Here is a 24,527-nt window from a genome sequence, read left to right as displayed (position 1 = left end):
CATGGTGAGTGTACCTATTTCTTCATGTATCAACTGTATTTGTACACTGCATACTTGTTAATAAATAGTGCTTTGACACCCGTTGAATCATTTAGTCTGATCCTCTACCTTGCCAATACAGTACAGCTTATTAAGGTTGGACCACATGCACAATGGAAGAACATTACGTAGGATATCAATTTTACCATTGGGTTTTGCCATTGCTGAACATTGTATTTCCACCGAGTGTACAAGGGAATACAATAAAACATCATTTTGATTACTGCTGATTCATTTTGGAGTTCCGTTATTAAAGAGTCTACTTAGGTATAAATGGCACAAAGCATTATTAATGCAACAGCAATTGTCAGTTGGTTAATGCATGGGTTGCTATTATTTCCATGACTTGCTCCCAGCAAAAACAATAGAGAATGCCTAGGGCTTAGTGAGTGGCAACCCACCAGACATCGGAGTTTCGCAATTCTGCCAATGATAGTTGTTTCATTATTGTTGGCCTTGCAGTTATGATCATGACACATGCAAATTACATACAGTGTGCTAATAAATTGTATGACATGGATAGCAACTGTCAGCCTTAGACAGCTCACCTGAAGTCACCTGACAAGTGCCCAAATGTAGTATTGTCCATGATATGAAACAAAAACTGGTTACATTCCCGAAACATAATTGAGGACATGTGTGCTGTCTGTCTTGTCTGAGTGTGTCAGTGACTTGTATTTAGTATTGGTGTTGTATGGTAACTGATGCAGCATTTGTGACTAGTGGAATATGGCAGTGGTATTTGGATACAGTAATTGCGTAACTCTTTAACTGTTATCTAGAAAGTCTGTTCCTCACACACGCCATCATCTGTACATTGCCAGCCAATATCAGTATGACAAGAGTTTTGACTTTATTTATGGAAATATGCCCCACTTGACATGATATATTTCTCAGGAAAAATTTCAGTCTCTTTTCGGTTATGGAGAAGCCTTCTTTCTGAATTATCGTGAGTGTTTTGGCCACAACCTTCAACCAAAGTGCACTTATTGTGTCTGCGACTCTTCTGTTGTGTGTGTCTGCAGCTCGTGGTGACGTTATCACTTCTTGAGCATGGGGTTCTGGGTTCGATTCCCGGTGGCATCAGGGATTTTCACCTGTCTCGAGCTGACTGGGTGTTTGTGTTGCCCTCATCATTTCATCATCATTCATGAACATGGCGAGATTGGGCTGAGCAAAGGTTGGGAATTTGTGCGGGCGCTGATAACCGCGCAGTTGAGTGCCCAACAAACCTATCATCATCTTCTTCTTCTGTTGTGTGCTTCTGTTGGCAGTTCGTTGTCATCAATCTTCGCCAATAGAATGACAGTATATGGTAGCTCAATCTCATCATGTTTTGTTTCTGAAAATCTCTCAATTTCTGAGGCTTTGGACAGGTTGAGATGTAGCCTAAATAACTATGAGTGAAAGAAGCAGCTATAATAGTTATAATGTTGGTTTTCACAAATATTTGGCTGCTTTCCCACAATACATTGCATTTCAGATTGAGGTTAGGATGTGACTTAATAGCTTATCTTACATTGCTGTGAGTGAAACACCTATGAAGGGTCTTGCGGAGCTTTCGACATAAAACTGTCTTTCATGTAAGCACACCAGTCGAAGAAAATGGATGGCTGGAAAGTACTACCTAACTTCATTGACAAAGCATAGGGAATTACAGAGAAGCAATGTGGTTGGTTACCCACATCTGACTAATAATTCATTATGTTCATTCCCCATTATTCATCACGGGAACAATTATCAATAGCAGCATGCAATGGGAAAGAATGGACACGATAAGTGCTGCTTTACCCAGCCTTCTGTGTCTCCTCATTACAATCCAGTCTTGAACCGTCCACATGCATTTTCAGTTCTGGGAAAAGTAACAGATCAGTAAATAATGTAGATGGTGTAATGTTGAGACCTTATTTTATGGCTGTTCATTGCTACAGCAGAAAAGTAAGGTAATGAGAACCAAGCAAGTTGAAGCTAGCAAGAATTTTAACACTTCCTAATGGAATTTCTTATTTATTGTTCTAGCTAGACACAAGAAGTTTTTATGTATTGTGAAGCTGCTGTAGGAAATGTAGTCAATATCAAAACTATTTTCTGATGCCTCATAAGCCTCCTGAATCAATTCACATTTCTTTTTCACTGAAAATCTGGGTTTTTAGCAATATGTATGTAGTAACACTGTTCACGTTACGTCGCACTTCACTTAGCGTAGACCGGGACTGTGTCCTAGGCATGCCCGATGTTAACTGACTGGGCACGGCCCGTGCTGCCAGAGTTGTTGTTGTTGTTGTTGTTGTTGTTGTTCTTGTTGTTACGCCGGCAGAGGTCGCGTCCGAATTCTCGCGTGCCCTCTGGTGGAAGGGACTCTACTTGCGGCAACTACCGCCCGTGACGCGCCGTGCCAATGTGCACCTCCCGCGATCTTTCTGGTGGCTACTACACTCCTCCTCCTTCGGGGGGTGAAGCCACTGTGATCCACTGCGTCGGAAGGTAGAGCGTCGGGCAGGAGCGATGACCTCCACATCCATTGGATGGCCGGAGTCGAGGGGATCTGCCAACCATCGAGCTGGAACCTTCGAATACGGCTGGAAGTGACCCACACGAAGAGGCCCCCGTCATCCCACAACCGGAGCTCGGGACAGAACGGGTGACAAGCTGTCGAACTCCGGATCCTGTTCCACGTCGGGAGGGGCAAGACCCAGTGGCGGGGACGACCACAGGTGAACTAGCCCCCTGAGAAACCGGGCCTGCTAGGGGGGCCGGCTCTCGCTGGGGCATCTCGAATGATGGCGATGCCGGTGCTGGAGCTACTGGAGGCTGCCAAGCCTGAGAACCATCGCAGTGCGGCAGAGTCACAGCGAGGAAAGGAGGTAACGTCCCCTGTGAACCCAATACAGGTGCCGGCAATGGGGAAGCCGGTGTCCGAGAGGTTGGAGGGCAGGTGCCCGAACGTGGACGTAGCTGATTTTGGTGACGACGTACCACCCGATCCCCCGCCTGCAAGGTATAGAGCCGGCGGCCATTTCGGCGCAGGACCACCGCCGGTATCCAACGTGGATTGCGACCAAACCCACGGGCCCAGACCGACATACCCAGTGGAAAGCCAGGTACTCCGTTTTGTGAAGACTGGCGAGGACCAGGCCGGAGGAGGTGCAGCAGAGTCCTAGGTTGACGCCCATGGAGGAGCTCTGCGGGGCTGCGTTCGCCCATTGGTGTGGTCCGGTATGCTGTCAAGAAAAATGTCAATGCTTCCTCTGCAGGAAATTCGTGCACATACTTTTTCATCTGAGTCTTAAATGTGCGCACCATGCGCTCGGCTTCCCCATTTGATTGTGGATGGAAGGGGGGAGAGCAAACGTGCCGAATACCGAAGCGCCTACAAAAATCCTGGAAGGTTTGCGAAATAAACTGCGGTCCATTGTCTGAGACCAGGGTGATTGGCAGACCTTCCACAGAAAAGATTTTTGCTAGTGCCTGGATTGCAACTTCTGAAGTGGTTGAGGAGCAGCGAACCACATATGGGAATCGGGAATAAGCATCAATAACAGTGAGCCAAAAGCCATTGAGAAACGGGCCCGCAAAATCGATGTGAACACGTTCCCATGCTTGGGTTGCCGGCGGCCATGAAGAGAACGCTGCCCTGGGAGATGCTTGTTGGCTCGCACACTGGGAACAGGCGGCCACCAAGTGCTCAATTTCTCTGTCAATACCGGGCCAGTACACATGTATGCGAGCCAAGGTTTTAGTACGGGAAAAACCCCAGTGCCCCGCATGTAATAACGTGAGGACCTCCCTTCGTAAACCTGCAGGAACAACCACGCGAGGAGCTGTATCATCGGTAGCCAGAAGGAGAGCTCCTTCCAAGACCGAGAGGCGGTCTCGTAGAAGAAAATAATTACGAAGAGGGTCCGCCGCCGTTTCCCTGGCGACTCGAGAACTAGTGATCGGGAAGCCATCAACTGCTTGGCGGGACGCCACGTCCAAATGAAAACACACAATCTCCTCTCGATCGAACGTAGGATCCGGGCCCACCGGAAGACGGGAAAGAGCGTCGGCGTTGGCATGCTGTCCTGTAGGGCGAAAATGAATGTCATAATGGTACTTAGAGAGGAACAAGGCCCAGCGCTGTAGTCTGTGGGCCGCCCTATCCGGAATCTGAGAGGCGGGGCCAAATAACGATATTAACGGCTTATGGTCAGTGATTAACTGAAACTTCGTGCCATACAAGAAAGGGTGAAACTTGGTAACAGCGTAGACAATGGCCAAAGCCTCTTTTTCCACCTGGGAGTAATGGGCCTGCCCGGGACTAAGCGTTTTAGACGCAAATGCCAGTGGTTGCTCGGAACCATCTGCGTTGCGATGGGCCAGGACTGCCCCCACCCCATACTGCGAAGCATCTGTAGCCAGGACCAACGGCTTATGGGGATCAAAAGTAGCCAAACAAGGGGCTGAAGTGAGGAGGCCCTTCAACGAGGTGAACGCTCGCTCGCATGCAGGCGACCAATCAAAAGGAACACCCTTGTGCAGAAGGCAGTACAGGGGGTGGGCTATAGTGGAAGCCCTGGGAATGAACCGGTGGTAATAGGCTATCTTGCCTAAAAAAGCTTGTAACTCTTTCAGTGAAGTGGGCCGAGGAAGGTTGACGATACCTTGGACCAAACTTCCTAGTGGCTGGATGCCATGCTGAGATATGGTGTAGCCCACATACTCAATGGACGGTTGGAAGAAGGTTGACTTATGCAGGTTGCAACGCAAGCCCACAGACCTGAATTTGAGAAAGAGGGTGTGAAGGTTGTGCAAGTGTTCCTTCGTGCTGCGGCCTGTGACAATTATGTCATCCAGGTAATTAATACAATGAGGGATTGTCGACGTGACATGCTCAAGATAATGCTGGAATATCGCCGGGGCACTGGATATTCCAAAAGCCAACCGCTGGTATTGGTAAACGGGGTGTTGACGACTGCCAGCCGTTTGGAGTCCTCATCAAGTGGTATCTGATGATAAGCCTCCGACAGATCGATTTTCGAAAAATATTGGCCTCCCGCCACGGCGGAGAACAATTCATCAGCATGAGGCAAAGGATAGGTGTCCACCACCAATTGGGAATTAATGGTGGCCTTGAAATCGCCACAAAGACGTAAGTTTCCCGAGGGCTTCTTGACAATAACGAGGGGCGAAGCCCACTCACTGGAAGAAACGGGAAGAACGACCCCTAGGGCTGTCAGCCGGTCTAGCTCTTCCTTTACCTGAGGGCAGAGAGCCAAGGGGATCTGCCTCGCATGTAGAAAACGCGGGCGAGCCGACTCCTTCAACGTTAAGTGAGCTTCAAACTTGGAAACACGCCCCAGACCCTCCTCAAAAATATCTGGAAAGTCTGAGATCAAAGATTCCAATGAGTGATAGGGAACGTCTTCGGAGACCAACTGTATGGTGTCAGCAATAGAAAAACCGAAAGCTTGAAAGGCATCCAGGCCAAAAAGGTTAGCGGAGCTCGCATCACTGACAACAATAAAAGTAATAGGCCGAGTGACTGATTTGTAAGTCACGTCGGTAGTGAATTGACCCAATAGGGGAATGAACTGTTTACCATAACCGCGTAGACGCCGGTAAACTGGCGCCAACGGGGGCGATCCAAGGTCGGAATAAGTTTGTGCATTCAACAACGAAACTGCCGCGCCCATATCTACTTGCAGTTGTAACCGGCGTGACCGAACCGACACCTCGATAAAGAGTTTGCGTGCCGATGCGTCGGGAGCCTGGCCCGATGAAACTTCCTGAATGTCAACGTCCATGTCCGCTGTACTTGCTTCCTTCGATTCTTTCGAGGCTGAGCGGCAAACTTTAGCAATGTGACCTTTTTTATTACATTTGCGACAAACGGCCCAACGCCGGGGGCACTCTGACCGACCATGATGTATATAGCACGACGCACGGGACGGCAACAGGGGCCGGCGGCCGGAATTCTGTTTACGCGCCGTGCGGGAGCGGCCGTAACAGCCGGATTGTACCGCTCGCACGTCGTCCACCCCGGACACAGTGGACGCGGCCGCGCCGCCCTGAACCTCCGTGACGTCGCACCACGCTTCCAGCTGTTGACCTGCTGCGTGAGAGACTTCATACGATTGAGCAATGGACAGGACTTCCTCGAGGGAAGGGTCTTCTAACTGCAGGGCCCGTTGCCGGACCTCCCTATCAGGGGCCAACGAACAATGACGTCGTGTACCATAACGTGGGCATATGACTCTCGCGACTGCTCCGTGACAAAATGACACTTGCGACTAAGACCGTGCAGGGTAGCGGCCCACGCCTGGTAAGATTGATGGGGCTGTTTCTTGCATTGATAGAACTCGACCCTAGCCGCCACAGCATGCGTGCAGCAGCGATAATATGAAGACAGCAACGAACACAATGCGTCAAAAGACAAGGACGAGGGTTCCTGCAACGGTGCTAGCTGCCGCAAAACTTGATACAGCGAGGGAGATATCCAAGACAAGAAGAGAGCACGACATACCTCCGCATCGGCAACATGAAACGCCTGGAAATACTGCCGAAGGCGATGTTCATATGCGTCCCAATCCTCCGCCGTCTCGTCATACGGGGGAAAGGGTGGAGGGAACTGCGCCGGAGCAGACGGCGTGGAGAGCAACGCCGGAAGCACTTGTTTCATGGTGGCCATGAGCTCCGTCTACTGCGCCACCAAAACCCGCACCAAATCCTCCATGCCGTGGAGAAGCTGCGGAACCGTAACAACGACGCAACACACGAAAGAATGGCCCTACTCATTGCCAATTGTGTAGTAACACTGTTCACGTTACGTCGCACTTCACTTAGCGTAGACCGGGACTGTGTCCTAGGCATGCCCGATGTTAACTGACTGGGCACGGCCCGTGCTGCCGGAGTTGTTGTTGTTCTTGTTGTTACGCCGGCAGAGGTCGCGTCCGAATTCTCGCGTGCCCTCTGGTGGACGGGACTCTACTTGCGGCAACTACCGCCCGTGACGCGCCGTGCCAATGTGCGCCTCCCGCGATCTTTCTGGTGGCTACTACAATGTAACTACTGTTGCCTGCTATTCTTCCTTACAATGTCTTGTCAGGTGTCTGTGGTATTTAACAATGATACCTAGAGTGATTCCCCTTTTGGAAAGGGAAGTAACTTCAGGTACTGTTTTTGAAATTATAAAATTTGCACCTCTTAGCTTCAGTTTTTCATCCATTCATTGTGTGTGCAGTTATCGTAAACCTCAGGAAGAATGTATAGCATTTGACTTATTTCACAGTAGCAGCTGGTTGTGTTTTACTTTAATACCAGAATATTTACAGCTAGTGCTGACGAGAGTGAAATGAAGATTTCTGCATGAATTCTCAGGCAGGTACTGTACATGATTTCTGAATATGAGGACTAAAAAGTGTGTTTATTGCCGGTTCACATTTTTTATGTAATACTTCTGCATCTCTGACAGTGCTCATAAATCTCTAGATTTGAGTCCCATTCACTGTTGTTCATATTTTGCTTTGAGACACCTCAACACCATTAACACGAGGGTAAGTAAATTATTATCCGCAAAGTAGTTATAAAAACTTGTTGTAATCAAATAGGAAACTTACAAGAACATCATTTTTCGACATAGTCTCCTTGCGTTTCAACGCACATGGTCCGTAGTTGTACAAGCTTCCTGATGCCCTCATAAAAGGAGGTTCTCGGTTGAGCTGCGAGCCAGGAATGTATCGCTTCTTTCACTGCTTCGTCTGAGGCATATTGACGTCCCCTTAATGCCTGTTTGAGTGGACCAAACAAGTGATAGTCAGAAGGGGCAAGATTGGGGCTATATGGAGGATGATTCAGTACTTCAAATTTGAGTTTCTGGAGCGTTTCAGCAGTGTGGGCAGCAGTATGTGGACAGGCATTGTCGTGCAACAACACAACACCTTTTGACAGCAATCCTCGGTATTTGCTTTGAAATGCAGGCTTTAGCCTGGCAGTAAGCATCTCACTGTAACATACGCTGTTTATTGTTATACACCTTTCCCCATAATGTTCCAGTACTGGACCTTGTGCATCCCAAAAAACCGTAAGCATCAGTTTTCCTGTGGACAGTTGGGTCTTGAACATTTTCTTGCACGGCGAATTGGATGTTTCCATTCCATACTCTGCCGTTTACTCTCTGGCTCGTAATGATGGGTCCATGTTTCGTCACCAGTAATGATCCTGTCTAAAAAGTTGTCCCCTTGATTATCATAGCAATCCAAATGTCTTTTGCAGATGTCAAGTGTGTTTGTTTATTCAACTGTGTGAGTTGTTTGGTACCCATCTTGCACAAACTTTATGAAATGCAAGTCTGTCGTGGATGATTTCGTAGGCAGAACAGTGACTAATTTGCAGACGATGTGCCACTTCATCAATAGTGAATCATCTGTCTAAGAAAATCATTTCAGGTGAACGCGCAATGGTTTCTTCATTTGTGGTGGTATCCAGTCGTCCAGCTCCTTCATCATGCGTAACACTTGTGTGACCATTTCAAAATTTTTCAATCCATTCGTAGACACTCCGTTGTGGCAAAACACTGTTCCTGTACTGTACCGAAAGTCTTCGATGAATTTCGGCCTCTGATACGCCTTCTGATGACCAAAAAACAGATCACTGAATGTTGCTTTTCTTTGGTGCAAATAGACAGTGGAGCAGGCATGATTAACAGCACTGCAGTGATAATGAAACTAAACTAGCAGCTTGAAAATTGCAAAGATATAACAACAAATAAACAAAGCATGCCATCATCACTGTAATTTTACAGTACTACCAAAATAAACAAAATATAACTAAATCGCGGATAATAATTGACTTACCCTTGTATTTATTTATTGTGATATTACCACCCTAGGCTAACATTCCAAAGCTTTTTTCAGACATTACCTTCAGTTTTGCCAGGTGTTCATGTCTAAATCTGGACAATACTTTGAAGTTTTCAGTGGTACTTTTTTAAATTCTGGTGGTTCTGGATGTTGGTTAAGTTTTTCAGGGGGTGAAATTAGTGATTTCACTGACATGTTTGTAGAAGTACGTTGTACTTCATCTGGATGTTGTAACACCACCATTATGCCACCTATGAATTTGAGATATCACAGATGTCAGCTTGCACCGTTGTCATTAGGAAAGTCCTTGGTTGTGAGAGATTTCTTTCCTTGTCATTATTTTAGTCAGACATGGAAAAGTAATCTGATTAGTGTTTGCATCCCAGAACTTCCTGTGTTTTGTATAAGTAAATGTTGTAGAACTGATTCTAGTTAGATCCAATGATCCTATATAACACAGTGAACTTCTTTTGTTGACTAATTTTGAAACCTTGCTGCACTGAGTGGTATTGACAACAATGTTTTTGCGTTGGTCTTTACTTTTGTGCACATTTCTGTTTGCTACAATTATTTCATACATTTTAATGTTTCCTGATCAACAACAAAGAATGGTCACCCAGTAGATAGCTAAATTTTCTGATCTTTTTGCGTACTTATGCACAATCCATCATTCATCTGAAGGTGAGTGGTTGTCTCCTCATTTTTGTTTCTGTTTCCTTCTTAGAATTACCTTTATAGTAATGTCTCTTAATTGGTTTCAGCTATAATAGATAACCTGATTGAGAAAAAAGAAGTGCAAGGATTTTTGAGTGGCCGACAGGCTGGAAGTAGCAGTGTTTATATGCCAGCAATTTTTGCCAAATCATTACAGGATTATGCAGACAACTTTTATAAGCAGAATGGATACTTAGGTGAGCTTTGGTTTCAGTAGTATAAGAATGATTCAGGAGAGAAAGCTAAACATAATTCTTAGTTGCATTATGAAATTAGAAAGAAAAAGTGCATTGAGTTTAATTTCCAGATTATGATGACCTCTCAAGAATGGGTGTAAACAATGTACATACTTTCGTTAATGAAAGATTCCCAAAAGAAAAGCTTATAAAAATTAAAAACTTTGCTGTGGGCCCTCAACTTATTGGTCAAATTGAATCAGTTGTTGAGGAAGCAATGTCAACTGGATCATGGGTAGACATAAAGGTAAGTTTTGAAGTGCCTTACATATAAAGCAGATTTATTTATTTCACATGTCCAGGATTTAGATATACAAAATAATTAAAATACAACATGATAAATAAAAGTACAGTACAGTAACACAAGATACTCTGTCATAACATAATACAGCAAGACACATATGGTTTTCTATTATATGGACCACAAGCTCCATAATTCCTACCTGGTTACTGTCCCTTGCCCCTGGCACTGGGTGGCTTTCCCAGTATCTTTAAGCCCTGACCAGCCTTTTTTTGTTTAATCATTTGTTTTCTTCCCAAAGAAAGAGCCCCAGATCCAAAACCTGAGTGTTTTATATACTACTTTTTCTTTTCATCTGCCACTATTTTGTGAGTATATTTTCTCTATATGTCAGATATATTCAAGAGAAGGGCTTCATAAACTCAACAAGTCAATAACACATTGGTCCACCTCTGGCCCTTATCCAAGCAGGTATTCGGCGTGACATCCATCAATAGAGCTGTTGGATTCCTCTTCAGGGATATCTTGCCAAATTCTGTCCATTTGGTGCATCAGATCATCAAAATCCTGAGATGGTTGGAGAGCTCTGCCCATAATTCTCCAAACATTTTCAATTTGGCAGTGACCTTGCTGGCCAAGGTAGGGTTTGGAAACCACAAAGACAAGCATTAGAAACTCTCAGCTGTGTGCTGATGGGCATTATCTTGGAAACGTAAGCGCAGAATGGATTGCTATGAAGGGCAACAAAACGGGGTGTAGCATATTGTCGAAGTACCGCTATGCTGTAAAAGTCCTGTTGATTATAACAAAAGGGGTCGTGCTGTCAAAAGACATCCTGCCGCTACCTGGGGCACCTCCAGACATATCATCTGACCATTGGGGCTCAGTTAATACAATTCTACTCCAGTCAATGTGATTCCAGGCTGAAGATATGACTGGAGACTCCTCAGACAGCAGTGGTATGCCCACTTTACTGTCACCCACCATATGGCCCGAAAAGCAGGGCTAATGGTCTAGGGTTCAATTATTTTTTTCTGTAGACCCCTTTAGTTGTCATCTGTGGCACCTTTTACTGCACGGTGTATGTCAACGATATTCTACCCCCTGATTTGTTGTCCTTCATGGCAAACCATCCCTGGGATGCATTTTAGCAAGATAACTCCCGCCCACACTTGGCAAGAGTTTCTAGTTTGTCTACGTGCATGCCAAACCCTAGCTTAGCTGGCTAGGTCACTGGATTTCTTCCCACTTGAGAACATTCGCAGTTTTATGGGCAGGGCCCTCCAGCTATCTGGGGATTTTGATGATCTAACACACCACATGGACCAAATTTGGTAAGATATCCCTCAGCAGGACATCCAGCCCCACTATCAATTAATGACAAGCTGAAAAACCAATGCATTATTGAATTCTTAATGTGTGAAGTTCTTAGCATTAAGATTTTTCAGAAATTGTACTCATTTGTTTGTCTGTACATGTACAACACATCTACAGATTTCTGTCCCATTTGGATGAATCCTTTGTGATTGCATCCCCCCCCCCCCCTATTTTTTTGTCTTGCAGTGTAATTTTCAATTATTTGATAATTTCTGTGTCATAAACTGCATAAACTGGACAGTATAGTAGTCAGTGGCAGGATATTGTTCTAAGATACCCAATACAAAATCTCTGTTTTACAAGCTCTCTCTTATCACTAAGTTTCCAATACATATTAAAAAGTCACTTCTCTGAAAACTATAGTGTATTTTGATTGTGAACTTATTCAATGCAGGGCACTATTTTCATATATTTTGCAAATAAATTGGTCTGCTTGCACATTGATCTGTAATTTGTAAGTGTTTGGGAAGACATCTAGCTATTCTTGCCATTGAATAGAGCACTTTCTATGTTAAAAACACACAAGTAAAGTTACAGTTATGTATATTCCTCTGCATTTTATCCACAGGATATTATTCCACCAGTATTTGAGAAAGAAGATGCTGAACATATGTTGGAAAGAGTTGTAAAGAATGTTAAAAATAAGTTCCCGAATCAAGAAATGCATATATTTAACAAGACTATTTTGGTTTCTGATGCCTTTTTACATCTGCTTCTTAAATCTTTCGACACAGTGATTCAGAAGAAAGCAGAAAATGTGAGTTGTTATATTTCTTCTTATCTTAGTTATTCACGAGAAAGTATTTTCCCTCTGATATAATGAGGCAGTTTATGCTTTTTTTTTTTTAATTATTTAATAGCACAGAATGAACAATGAGCATCCACATTATAATTGACTAAATTTATTGGCAACCATACAAAATGACTCTCATATGTTTGGTTTGGACATTTTTGATTTAATAAAATTATTATTGTATAACCACTTAGTAAACCCCAAGTTGTCTCTTTTTATTTCGACATAAACTTAAAATTCAACGTTTACTCAGGCAACTTGTGAACAAACCTTGGAAATATTAAAACTTCCCTTATACCCATTCAGTGTAGATAATTCAGTGTCACTCACTAGTGAGTTGTCAGGCAGGCATTTGTAGCCTTCCAGCTGGGTTTTGCTTCACAGAAGCGCAGCCATGATGAAATTCTGTAATCTAGTTTTCTGAAGGTGATTGATTGCCAAAAGTGGAAATAAATTATGTTGTTGTTAAGTTAGGTCTTTACAAAAATCCAACAAACCGTTCAATGAAAATGTCCTATGAAATTTGTTTTTCACAAACTGCTGCTTTAAACACTCATTGTAAGCAAACTACTTGGCCAGTTTTGAGATGTCATTGTTTCAGTAATAACAAATTACAAATTTTGGAATAACAGTCAGTAATGTCACATCTCAGTTGTGCCATCTAGTGGTCATTTGTTAAAACTAAAAAGGCAGCCCTTATAGTATTCTGTTGCTTACTCAAATGTGAGCATTATGCCATATCATTCCTATCTTACACTTACTCCCAATTTGGCTCTCCAGAGGTCAGTTCCCATGTGGACGACCCAAGGACGAGACTTGCCATTTCCTACCACTCACCACTTCCTTCTGCATTCCAGTCATAGCCACCTCCTGTATGTTGAAATATGATGCCACATATGAAAACAGCCACATCAAATAGAAATTGTGTTACGGTTACTGTGCAGTGTTCTTTGCGGATATGGCAACATATCACTTGCCTGCCTGCACTAATGGCTGACCTCAACATTGTGCCAAAGTGCAAGCTTTATGATGTGTTTGCTAAAAAAGCTACATACCACAGTACTGATGGTTCCAACAGCTGCTTCAGTATGTGTGTTTTAGGCTTTCTTACTCCCAACACTCACACATCTGAACTGCACAGGTGGGTACTGTCCATCCAGCAGATCATCAGTTCTTGCAGTGCGCGATAGAGAAAATAATTCTGTATGAGCATTGTAAAATTTAATTATAAACTTATATCCCATTACAATTTAAAAGATAAACTTGATGACACAGATGGTTCCACAGATACTAAGTTGGGTGTTCCATTGTTTACTCAAAGAGTGTCCTGCATTTTTTTACAAAATTATATATTGGTTTCACTATTGTCGAGGAGATGAAATATGCCAAGACTTAACTCATCTGCTCCAACTCGCAGAGTGCTTTTCAGAGTAACCAGAAAATGTATCCAATATAGAATCTTGCCCTGGACTTCCAGGAAATCCATCTTCCTCTTGACAAGCAGAGTATTGAATCCGTTGCAATCAAGTAGACTTGTAAATAAAATGTGTTAACATTATGAGAGATACCTTTGTGGTCGATATTGTCACTGGTGAGGACGGTCATACCTGCATCCATTCCCTCAGAAGAGACAAGGTCATTCTATTTTGCAGCGCCATATTTAAACTGTCCTGTAAAAGTGAGCAGCTTTGTTATGCTTTTAGCATTTTTTGTAACATAACTTATACAAGTATTTACTGTGACATTTAATTTCCACTTAATTTTGTAACATTTATTCTTTAATGAAGTTTTTATATGCAATGAGGTATTCAGAATATGGAATATTAATTGTCACAAAGAACACCCCCCCTCCCCCCTCTCTTGGCTACTGCTGACACGACACACGGGGCGCGGACCGCGAAGAGAACACCTCGTGAGGGGAGGGGATTTAATACGGCCACCTGTCCTCAGGAGCTCAGTTTGTCAGCGCGCCTGATGATGGCGACATGTCTGATCGCCGAAATATTGTGCCCGTTGGACACTATGGACCAGCAGTACACCTGTGGACTGTTTGAGCAACAAATATGCCAGGAGAAACTGAAGAATCAGTGATTATATGCCTATAACATGGGTTCAAAAATTTTATGAGGGGTATGAATCCCCTTGTCTTGTCAGGTTGTAGATTTTAATGTGTACCAGAGTAGCTGACTGCCATTTGGTTTGACAGCTAGTGATGCTTATCTGCGAGGCAAATAGTTTTTCATTTGCATGTTACCTGAGAGAAGACAATTGTTGTTTTATATAACTACGTGAATAGGAACAGATGCATTTTAGGCTCACACCTACAATACATAATTTTTGCAGCATCTAGTAGCATTGGCATTAGGTGCATGAATCAGAAAACCACATAATCACTTAGTTTCCAAACAGTGTTCTGAATATTGTATGTGTTCTATAATTGTGTTGTCTTATACCCTTTCAAAAATCCACACATATTATAAAAATTGTTTGTGCGTGCTCCCACATCTTGTCTTAAGCCACTGGAGTGATTTCAACCAAACTTGGTACATATATCCTTTAATGCTGGCCAAAAAGTGCTGTGGTAGCAAGAACCACCTGCATAATGTAGATCAAGATATATGAAGTCATATTCTGTACTATTGAGATACTCGTGCAATAAGACTTACGTGAAATTAGTAGCAATCTCTAGAGGTACAAAAAGGCATTGCCGTAGAGGCCTTTATAAAATCGCATTGTAGACACACAAAGCAGTTTTACCTAGTGTCCAGAAAATGTCTATTCCTAATAGAAAATTGGCAAAGTGAGTACCTGGACAGTGTCGGGTTTGCCAGCTAGTACTGTTTTAAAAGTAGTAAAAACACATTCTCAGGTCCTTTCATCAACAAGGATTCTCTGCAAATCACACTTAAATGCCTGGCAGAGGATTCCTTGAACCACATTCACAAAAATCCTGTATTATTCCACTCTCAAACAGCACACGAAAAAAATGAACACCTTTATCTTTCCGTGTGAGCCCTGATTTCACTTACTTTATTATGATGGTTGTATCTTCCTATGTAGGTTAGTGTCAACAAGATATTTTCACATTTGGAGGAGTTATTTGGTGATTGAAACTTTGTGAGGAGATCTTGCTGCAACAAGAAACGCCTTTGTTTTAATGGTATCCACCCTAAATTCCATATCATGTCCGTGAGACTCTCCCCCCTATTTCAACATAATACCAAATGTGTTGCCCTTCTACTCTGTGGATCCTATCCGGTACAGATCCCACACGATGCAGCAGTACTCCAAAAGAGGATGAGCAGGCATTGTGTAGGCAGTCTCTTAAGTAGATCTGTTGCATCTTCTAAGTGTTCTGCCGATAAAATGCAGTCTTTGGTTTGCTTTCCTGACAAAATTCTCTGTGCGTGCTTTCCAATTTAAGTTGTCAGTAATCACAATTCCTGGATATTTAGTTAAATTGACAGCATTTAGATTTTTGTGATTTATTGTGTAACCAAAATATAGCAGATTTCTTTTCATATTCATGTAGATGACCATACACTTTTCTTTATTTAGGGTCCCTTGCCAATTTTCATACCATATAGATGTCTATCTTAAATCATTTTGCAATCTGATTTGCTCTTACGATGACTTTAATAGACAATAAATGACAACATAATGTGCGAACAACCTAAGACGGCTGCTCAGATTGTCTGCTAAATTGTTCATATAGATAAGGAACAGCAGAGTGTCTATAACACTACCTTGTGTGAACACAGTATGTGTTCCAAAATTCTGTTGCATCCTCGATGTTAATGATGTGGGCCTGTAATTTAATGGATTACTCCTGTTGACTTTCTTGAATATTGGTGTGACCTTTGCAGCTTTCCAGTCTTTCGTTGTTAGAGTGATTGTATACGATTAAGTATGGTGCTATTGCGTCAGCATACTGTGAAAGGAACCTAATTCCTCTACAGTCTGGACTGGAAGACCCTCCTGCATGTCCGGGGATTAGAATAGGCCCAAGGTATTCCTGCGTGTCGTAAGAGGTGATTAAAAGGAGTCTCATATGTTTTGGTCTTTGTGATGGCACCTGTAGTGTTTGACCTCCATTTTTCAAAATTTTCCCGAAGAGCGAGCCAATTGGGGAAGGGCGCCTTACATGGTGCATAGTATCCATCGTGCATTGAGATTTAGCCCAATTTCTCATTGTCTCAATACAGACCCACTCTTTCTCCATTTCTTGGGCGAGAACAACTTCCTGGGTGCATTTTCCACCATGCACTATGCGGTGTCATTGTCTGCGTCGACGATGAACATGGACTTCTTTGCACCTGATATCCAGCACGGTAGCCAGTCTGCTGTGGTGGGGCCGCCATGTACCCTGTTTGTTGTAGCCCCCTGACCACACAGGGATTGCTCTGCTGACGCCTTTGCCCTTAACTCCCCACATATGCCAAGGGGAACATGCCCATCCCCCTGGGGCTTCGGGACTCCCGGCATGGCCATCCTGCCAGGTGGCCTTTGCTGTGGCCGGGTGGCACCTGTGGGGAGGGCCCCTGGTCGGAGTGGGTGGCATGAGGGCGGATGACATGCAATGAGGTGTAGTCCATCATTCTTGCTGGTGGTGAACCACCAGCAGTCTCTAAGCATTCACGAGCTCAATTTAACACACAGAAGTACGACCTCAAATCGTTCCCTTCCCTGGCCACACCATGGGAGGAACATCAGGCTAAGGATGGCAGCGGATCTTATTCGCCTCGGTACCTTTTATATTCGAGAGCTGATGGGGAATCTTTCATGACAATGAAGCCTCAGTTTTTTGTTGAACACTTAGAGGACAAGTTTGGGGAGGTGGAGGGATTGTCCAAAATGTGATGTGGGTCAGTCTTGATCAAAACAGCATCCTCTGCCCAGTCACGGACATTACTCGCTTGTGATAAGCTGGGGAATGTTTCTGTAACCATCATACTGCATAAGAGCTTAAATATGGTCCAGGGTATCATATTTCACAGGGACCTTCTTTTGCAGTCTGACGATGAGCTACGTGCCAGTTTAGAGCGGCAAGGTGTACATTCTATCCGGTGTGTTCACTGGGGTCCGAGGGATAATCACGTTGCCACTGGTACCTTCATCTTGGCCTTAGAGGGTGATACATTGCCCAAGAAGGTCAAGGTGATGGCCCACCGCTGTGATGCAAAGCCCTACATCCCTCCTCTGATGTGGCACTTTTAAGTGCTGGAAGTTCGGCCTTATGTCTTCCCACTGTACATCCAGTGTCACATGTCGAGATTGCGGATGCTCATCACATCCCAGTAGTCCATGTGCTCCACCTCCCATCTGTGTCAACTGCCGAGAGCACCATTAGCATTGCTCGTCAGACTGAAAGATTCTCCAGAAAGAAAGTAAAATAATGGAGTACAAGACCTTGGACCAACTGACCTACACTGAGACTAAGAGAAAATTTGAATGCCTGCCTCCTGTATGTATGACATCATCTTACACTGCCGCTACAACAGTTCTGGCACCATCAGCTCTGCCAACCCCAGTCATGTCTTAGAGACGGAAGACTACACTTGGCCTCTTGATGTGGAGCTCAAAAGCAGCTGGTTGTAGGGCTTCATGGCTCTCCTCAGTCCCTGAGACTGAATCAGTTAAGCCCTCCCAACCAGACAAACCTAATGAACAGTGAGAGAAACCTAAAAAGAAAACTACCCCCAAGAACCAAGGCACTGTGGTGGCACCCACACCACCACCATTGTGTCTGAGGATGAGGTCCCCTGAGGACCTAGATCTCACCGGACCCTCAGACACAATGGATATATACTGCTCAGGCAAAAAGTCAGTGGCAGCAGGTGACCTGAGGCATAAACTGCCTCATTGAATGTTCCATGCCTTCCCAGTATCACGATGTCATCCTCCAGTGGAATTGCAGCAGTTTTTTCCACCGTAGCGACTACAGTCGAGTGACAGGTGGAGTTTACGTTTATGTCCTAAACTCAGTCTGTAGTGAAACTGTGCCCCTTCAAACCCCTCTTCAAGCTGTGGCTGTCAGAATAAGGATGACACAGGAAATAACTGTCTGTGATTTATATCTTCCTCCAGATGGTGCATTACCCCTGAATGTATTAACTGCACTGATTGATCAACTCCCTAAACCTTTCCTACTTTCAGGAGATTTTAACCCCCATAACCCCTTGTGGGTTGGCACCATGCTTACTGGCCGAGGCAGAAATGTCGAAACTTTACTGTCTCAGTTCGACCTCTGCCTCTTAAATACTGGGGCCGCCACCCATTTCAGTGTGGCTCATGGTAGTTACTTGCCCATTGATTTATCAATTTACAGCCCAGGACTTCACTCATCTATCCACTGGAGAGCACATAACGACCTGTGTGTTAGTGACCATTTCCCCTTCTTCCTGTCACTGCCCCAGCGTCAGGCTCATGGACATCTGCCCGGATGAGCTTTAAACAAGGCAAAGTGGGAAACTTTCACCTCTGCTGTCACCACTGAATCTTCCCCACATGGTAACATCAATGTGATGGTTGAGCAGGTGACTACAACAATTGTTTCTGCGACAGAAATTGTGACACCTCACTCTTTAGAGTGCCCAAATCGTAAGGCAGTCGCTTGGTGGTAGCTGGAAGTCGCTGAAGCAATTAAGGAGCATCGGCGAGCTCTACAGTGGAATAAGTGGCACCCTTCCCTGGAGCACCTCATAGCCATTAAACGCCTCCGTGCCCGTGTTCGCCAACTTATCAGACGACGGGAGTGTTGGGAGAGATGTCTCTACCATTGGGTGCCATACATCGCCTTCCCAAGTCTGGGCAAAGATCAAATGTGTTTTTGGATACCAGACCCCAACAGGTGTTCCCAGTGTTACCATAAATGGCGTGTTATCTACCAACGCAAACACGATTACCGAGCACTTAGCTGAGCACTTTGCTCGAGCCTCTGCGTCAGAGAATTACCCCCCCAGCTTTTCGCACTCTCAAACGGCGGCTGGAAGGGAATGTCCTCTCATTCACTACACACCACAGTGAATCCTATAACACCCCATTTACGGAGTGGGAGCTCCTCAGTGCCCTTGCAAATTGCCCTGAAACAGCTCCTGGGCCAGATCAGATCCACAGTCAGATGATTAAACATCTCTCATCCGACTGCAAGCGACAGCTCCTCATCATCTTCAACCGGATATGGTGCAATATCGTCTTTCAATCGCATTGGCGATAGAGCACCATCATTCTGGTGCTGAAACCCAGTAAAAACCTGCTTGATGTGGATAGCTATAGGCCCATTAGCCTCACCAACATTCTTTGTAAGCTGTGGGAACGTATGGTATGTCAGTGGTTGGGTCGGGTCCTGGAGTCACATGGCTTACTGTCTCCATCCATGTCAGGGTGGCTTCTGCCAGGGTTGCTCTACCACTGATAATTTTGTGTCCCTTGAGTCTGCCATCGGAACAGACTTTTCGAGACGGCAAAACCTGGTTGTAGTCTTTGTTGACTTACATAAAGCATACAACACGACCTGGTGATTTCATATCCTTGTCACATTGTATGAGTGGGGTCTCTGGGTCCCACTCCAGATTTTTATCCATAACTTCCTGTCACTCCTGTGCTTCCCATAGTTCCATCCACATCCAGGAGAATGGAGTCTTGCAGGGCTCTGTATTGAGTGTGTGTCTATTTTTAGAGGCTATTAATGGTCTAGCAGCAGCTGTAGAACTGTTGGTCTTACCTTCTCTGTATACGGATGACTTCTGCATTTCATACTGCTGCTCCAGTACTGGTGTTACTCAGCGGTGCCTACAGGGAGCCATTCACAAGGTGCAGTCTAGGGCTCTAGCCCACAGCTTCCAGTTTTCAGCTGCAAAGTCGTGTGTCATGCACTTCTGTTGGTGTCATACCATTCATCCGGACCCAGAACTTTACCTTCATGACCATCCAGTCACAATAGTGGAGACCTATCAATTCTTAAGACTGGTTTTTGACACTCGATTGACTTGGTGTCCTCATCTTTGACAGCTTAAGCAGAAGTGCTGGCAGCACCTCAGTGCCCTCCGTTGCCTGAGCAGCACCAATTGGGGTGCATATCGCTCTACCCTGCTGCAGCTTTACAAAGTTGCTATCGATACTCTTTCTTTGAATTCAAGCCACATCTGGTATACACTTATGTTGTTAATTTGAAATGAATGGAGATTGTCTCTCAGGAAGGTGTCACGCAGATTTTTATCTGCGTTTTTGAACGTATATTTTTTGTTTATTTTTGGAATATTTGGGAGTTACATCCCTGTGTTTGCTGATCCCTGCATCTGTTTTGATGCTCGTTATTACATCAGGATTATTTGTTGCTTAGAGGTCAAGTGTGTGTTCACAACTGTTTACTATTGGAGTGAGCTCATGAACTAATTGCTTGAAATAATTTTCAGAAAATGTGTTTAGCACAATTTCAGATGATGTTTTATGCATACCTTGCACTTTTTCTCACATGATATACTGCAAACTATGATGAAAGGCAACAAGCGGATTTCATATTTCTAAGATTTCCAAAACGCATTTGACACAGTGCCCCACTGAAGGCTGTTAATGAAGGTACAAGCATAGGGAATACGTTCACAGATATGTGAGTGGCTCAAAGACTTCTTAAGTAATAGAACCCATTATGTTGTCCTTGGTGATGAGTGTTCATCGGAGACAAGGGTATCGTCAGGAGTGCCCCAGGGAAGTGTGATAGGCTCACTGTTGTTCTGTATATACATAATTCATTTGGTGGACAGGGTAGCCAGCAATCTTCTGTTGTTTGATGATTATGCCGTCGTGTACAGTAATGTGTCAAAGATGAGTGACTGTAGGAAGATACAAGATGACTTACACAAAACTTCCAGTTGGTGTGATGAACGGCAGCTGGTTCTAAATGTGGAAAAATATAAGTTAATGCAGATGAGTAGGAAGATCAAACCTGTAATGTTTGGATATAGTATAACAAGTGTCCTGCTTCACACAGTCAAGTTGTTTAAATATTTGGGCATAATATTGCAAAGCAATGTGAGAATGGAACAAGCATGTTAGAACTGTGGTGGGGAAGTCGAATGGTTGACTTGAGTTTATTGGAAGAATTTTAGGAAAGAGTAATTCACTTGTAAAGTAGACTGCGTGTAAGACGCCGGTGCGACGTATTCTTCAATACTTCTCAAGGATTTCATATTCATACCAGGTTGAAGGAAGACATCGAAGCGATTCAGAGGCAGGCTGTTAGTTTTGTTACCAGTAGGTTTGAACAACATGTAAGAGGTATGGAGAAGCTTCGGGAACTCAAATGGGAATTCCTGGAGGGACGGCAATTTTCTTTTCGAGAAACACTGTTGAGAAAATTTAGAGAACCGGCATTTGAAACTGACTGCCAAATGATTCTGCTATTGCCAACATACATTGCGCGTAAGAACCACGAAGATAAGAGAAATTAGGGCTCATATGAAGGCATATAGACAGTCATTTTTCCCTCACTCTATTTGCAAATGGAACAGGAGAGGAAATGACTAGTATTTCTACAGGGTACCCTTGGCCATGCACCTTACAGTGGCTGGCAGAGTACGTAAGTAGATGTAGATGTAGATACCTCCAGATTTAAACATGTACTTTCGCCAACATATTGAGCAAAAGTTGAAGTCGCTAACAACTGTAATTGTATGAGTTGAGTACACATTTGAAATGAGACTCAAATTGTTTTTAACCTTTCTGCAACTGCATCATCTGCATTGGGAGTTTGTCGAAAGGACCCAATTATTTTTTTATTCCAGTTGCCAAGAATGACCTCTACCAATACTAACTTGCAAGAGCTGTCTACTTTAATTTCACTGCAAGGCAAGCTACTTCTAACAGCATCAAACACACCACTGCCAGCTGTATTTAGCCTATCATTTCTGAACACCATTAGGCCCTTAGCTTAAATTTCGTCTGAACTTATCTTCGGTATTAGCCAGCTTTCACAGCCTATAACAATTTGAGCATCAGTGCTTTCTATTAGCACTTTGAGCTCTGGTACTTTCCCAACACAGCTACGTCAATTTACTGTTGTGATACTGATCGTTCCTAGATCTACATTCTTCCTGTGATTGACCTGAGCCCTTTGAGACTGATTCCCCGAGATGCTCTAACCTAAAAAACTGCCCAGTCCACTCCACACAGCCCCCGCTACCAGTGTAGCCACCTCATAAATCTAATGGAGTCCTGATCTGTTTAGCAGAACCTGAAACCCCACCACCCTATGGTGCAAGTTGAGGAATCTGTAGCCCACGCAGTTGCAGAACCATCTGAGCCTCTGATTCAGACCCTGCAGTGGGCTCTGTACCAGAGATCGGCAATCAGTCCTGTCGACTATGCTGCAAATGCTGAGCTCTGCTTTCATCTCGCAAGCAAGACTGACAGCCTGTACAACTTCTGATAGCTGCTTGAAACCAGAGAGTATCTCTTCCGACACAAAGCGACATGCATCATTGGTACCAATGCGAGCTACCACTTGTAGTTGGCTCTTCATGGCATCCAGGAGTACCTGTTCCATGTCTGTATTGACTCCACCCAGTAGGCACAAGGAGTGCCTGTTGGCTCTCTCTCTCTTAACCTCCCCCCCCCCCCCCTCCCTGCCCCTCCACACCAGCAGCCATGTCCATAAGAGGCCCCATAATGCATCTAACATTGGAGCTGCTAACTACAATAATCATAACCTCAGTGGCTGCCCAGATCTTGTAGGCTGAGAGGTTTTCTCTGAAACAGGACAAGTGACTGCACCTGGCTGAGAGACACTGTCAGCCACTGTCAGACTAACTGGGGAGGCCTTAGGTTCAGTCTTGCGGGAAGTATCTTGCAGACTGCCACACTTTGAGGTGACCTCCCACTCATCCACAGGGGAGGGGTCAACCTCAAAGCCAGCAGTATGTGGGCTGGCCACTGGTGCGGATCAATCGGTGGACCTTTGGGTCGTGCTGGATGTCCATTGGATCCCTACTGCTGGCCAACAACAGTGATGCCCATCAACTGCAGCCTCAATCTATGAAACTCAAATGAACACAGCCTGGAGCTGAGAGCAAAGTCTCACAATTCGGCTCACATTTGTGCACAGAAGTCACAGTCCCTATCCATACACTACACAGATAGACAAAGGACTATCAGTATTCACTGTAGAACTCTATTATACACACTGATGAAAACACAATAAGTGTGTGTATTAAATTAGATTAACATGCAGTGACTCAAAAACTCAAGTACAAAAGCGTGCATGTGATAATAATTCACTCCTTATTAGGAACTTGTAACATGTCACAAAATCAGTTTCTGACACAGATGAAAACATGACAACTGTGTCTATTAAATATTAAATTAGCACACAGAAATTCAAAAACGAAACTAACAAAGCGCAAGGTGAAACTGTATAATTCACTCCTGGTTAGGAGCCCGTAAAATGTCACAAAAACGTTTACTTCGCTGTTGCTGCTCTGTCTTGGCTGGCAGTTGCAGCCTGTCTAACTGACTAGTGCCAACAAGTGAGCAAAAGCTTCCAAAACAAACAAATAGAAAAACAACTGTTGGTGTATGCTACAAAACTCTACTGTAGACACTGGCGAAAATGCAAAATGTGTGTCTAATAAATTAGATTAACATGCAGAGATTTAAAAACGAATCTACCGAAGCATACATTTGAGCACAGATTCCTATAAACAATAACATTGTCAGCAATCTGAATGCATTGCTGATCATATCGTTTACTTGTACTAATGTACTTCAGTGGTGCTATTGCACTTCCTACAGCACACCTGATGCTACTTTTATTTCTGTTGAACACAAGGTACTTTCTCATGCTCTCAAGCTGTATCACTAAATTGTTGAGTTGGTGTTTTGGGTGCCTTCCCTAGTTCATTTCTGGATGGTGTCATGTTTCCAAACTTTTCCTATCTACTTCCATATTAAAGAAATTATAATTGTGGAAGTTACTGACTGTGTGACTAAAATTATATGCTTGTGTTTACTGCTTCTTGTTAGTATAAATTTTATGTTAAGTGATTTTTAATATTCCTGTATGTGTGTTAGGAAATGATTTTGTTTTTAGAACTTACCATTAATTTTTATGTCTACTTTTTTTGGTACTTTCAGGCAGTATCTTCTGGTGCTTACATTGCAGCACAGATAGAAAACAAACTACCAAATAAGAAAGTGGCAGTGGAACAGGAGACTAAAGTTGACCGTCGTGAAGAAAGACGCAAGAAAGCTGCTGGAGGAAAAGGTGGGGGTGGCACACAGGTAGTGTTGGA

The 24,527-nt window shown here is 44.0% G+C and overlaps 1 protein-coding gene across 1 annotated transcript in view; it reads left to right on the top strand.

The window, feature by feature from the left end:
* Positions 1 to 24,527, top strand: part of LOC126252854 (E3 UFM1-protein ligase 1 homolog) — a 61,995-nt gene that overhangs the window by 4,224 nt on the left and 33,244 nt on the right. Inside the window, exons 5-8 of the mRNA XM_049953805.1 lie at positions 9,641 to 9,790; positions 9,901 to 10,076; positions 12,016 to 12,204; positions 24,370 to 24,516. Of these exons, the coding sequence (XP_049809762.1) occupies positions 9,641 to 9,790; positions 9,901 to 10,076; positions 12,016 to 12,204; positions 24,370 to 24,516 (662 nt within the window). The remainder of the gene's footprint in view (positions 1 to 9,640; positions 9,791 to 9,900; positions 10,077 to 12,015; positions 12,205 to 24,369; positions 24,517 to 24,527) is intronic.

This window comes from Schistocerca nitens, chromosome 4 (genome assembly GCF_023898315.1).
Source record: "Schistocerca nitens isolate TAMUIC-IGC-003100 chromosome 4, iqSchNite1.1, whole genome shotgun sequence".
NCBI lineage: Eukaryota > Metazoa > Arthropoda > Insecta > Orthoptera > Acrididae > Schistocerca > Schistocerca nitens.
This window is presented reverse-complemented; position numbering and strand designations above follow the sequence as displayed.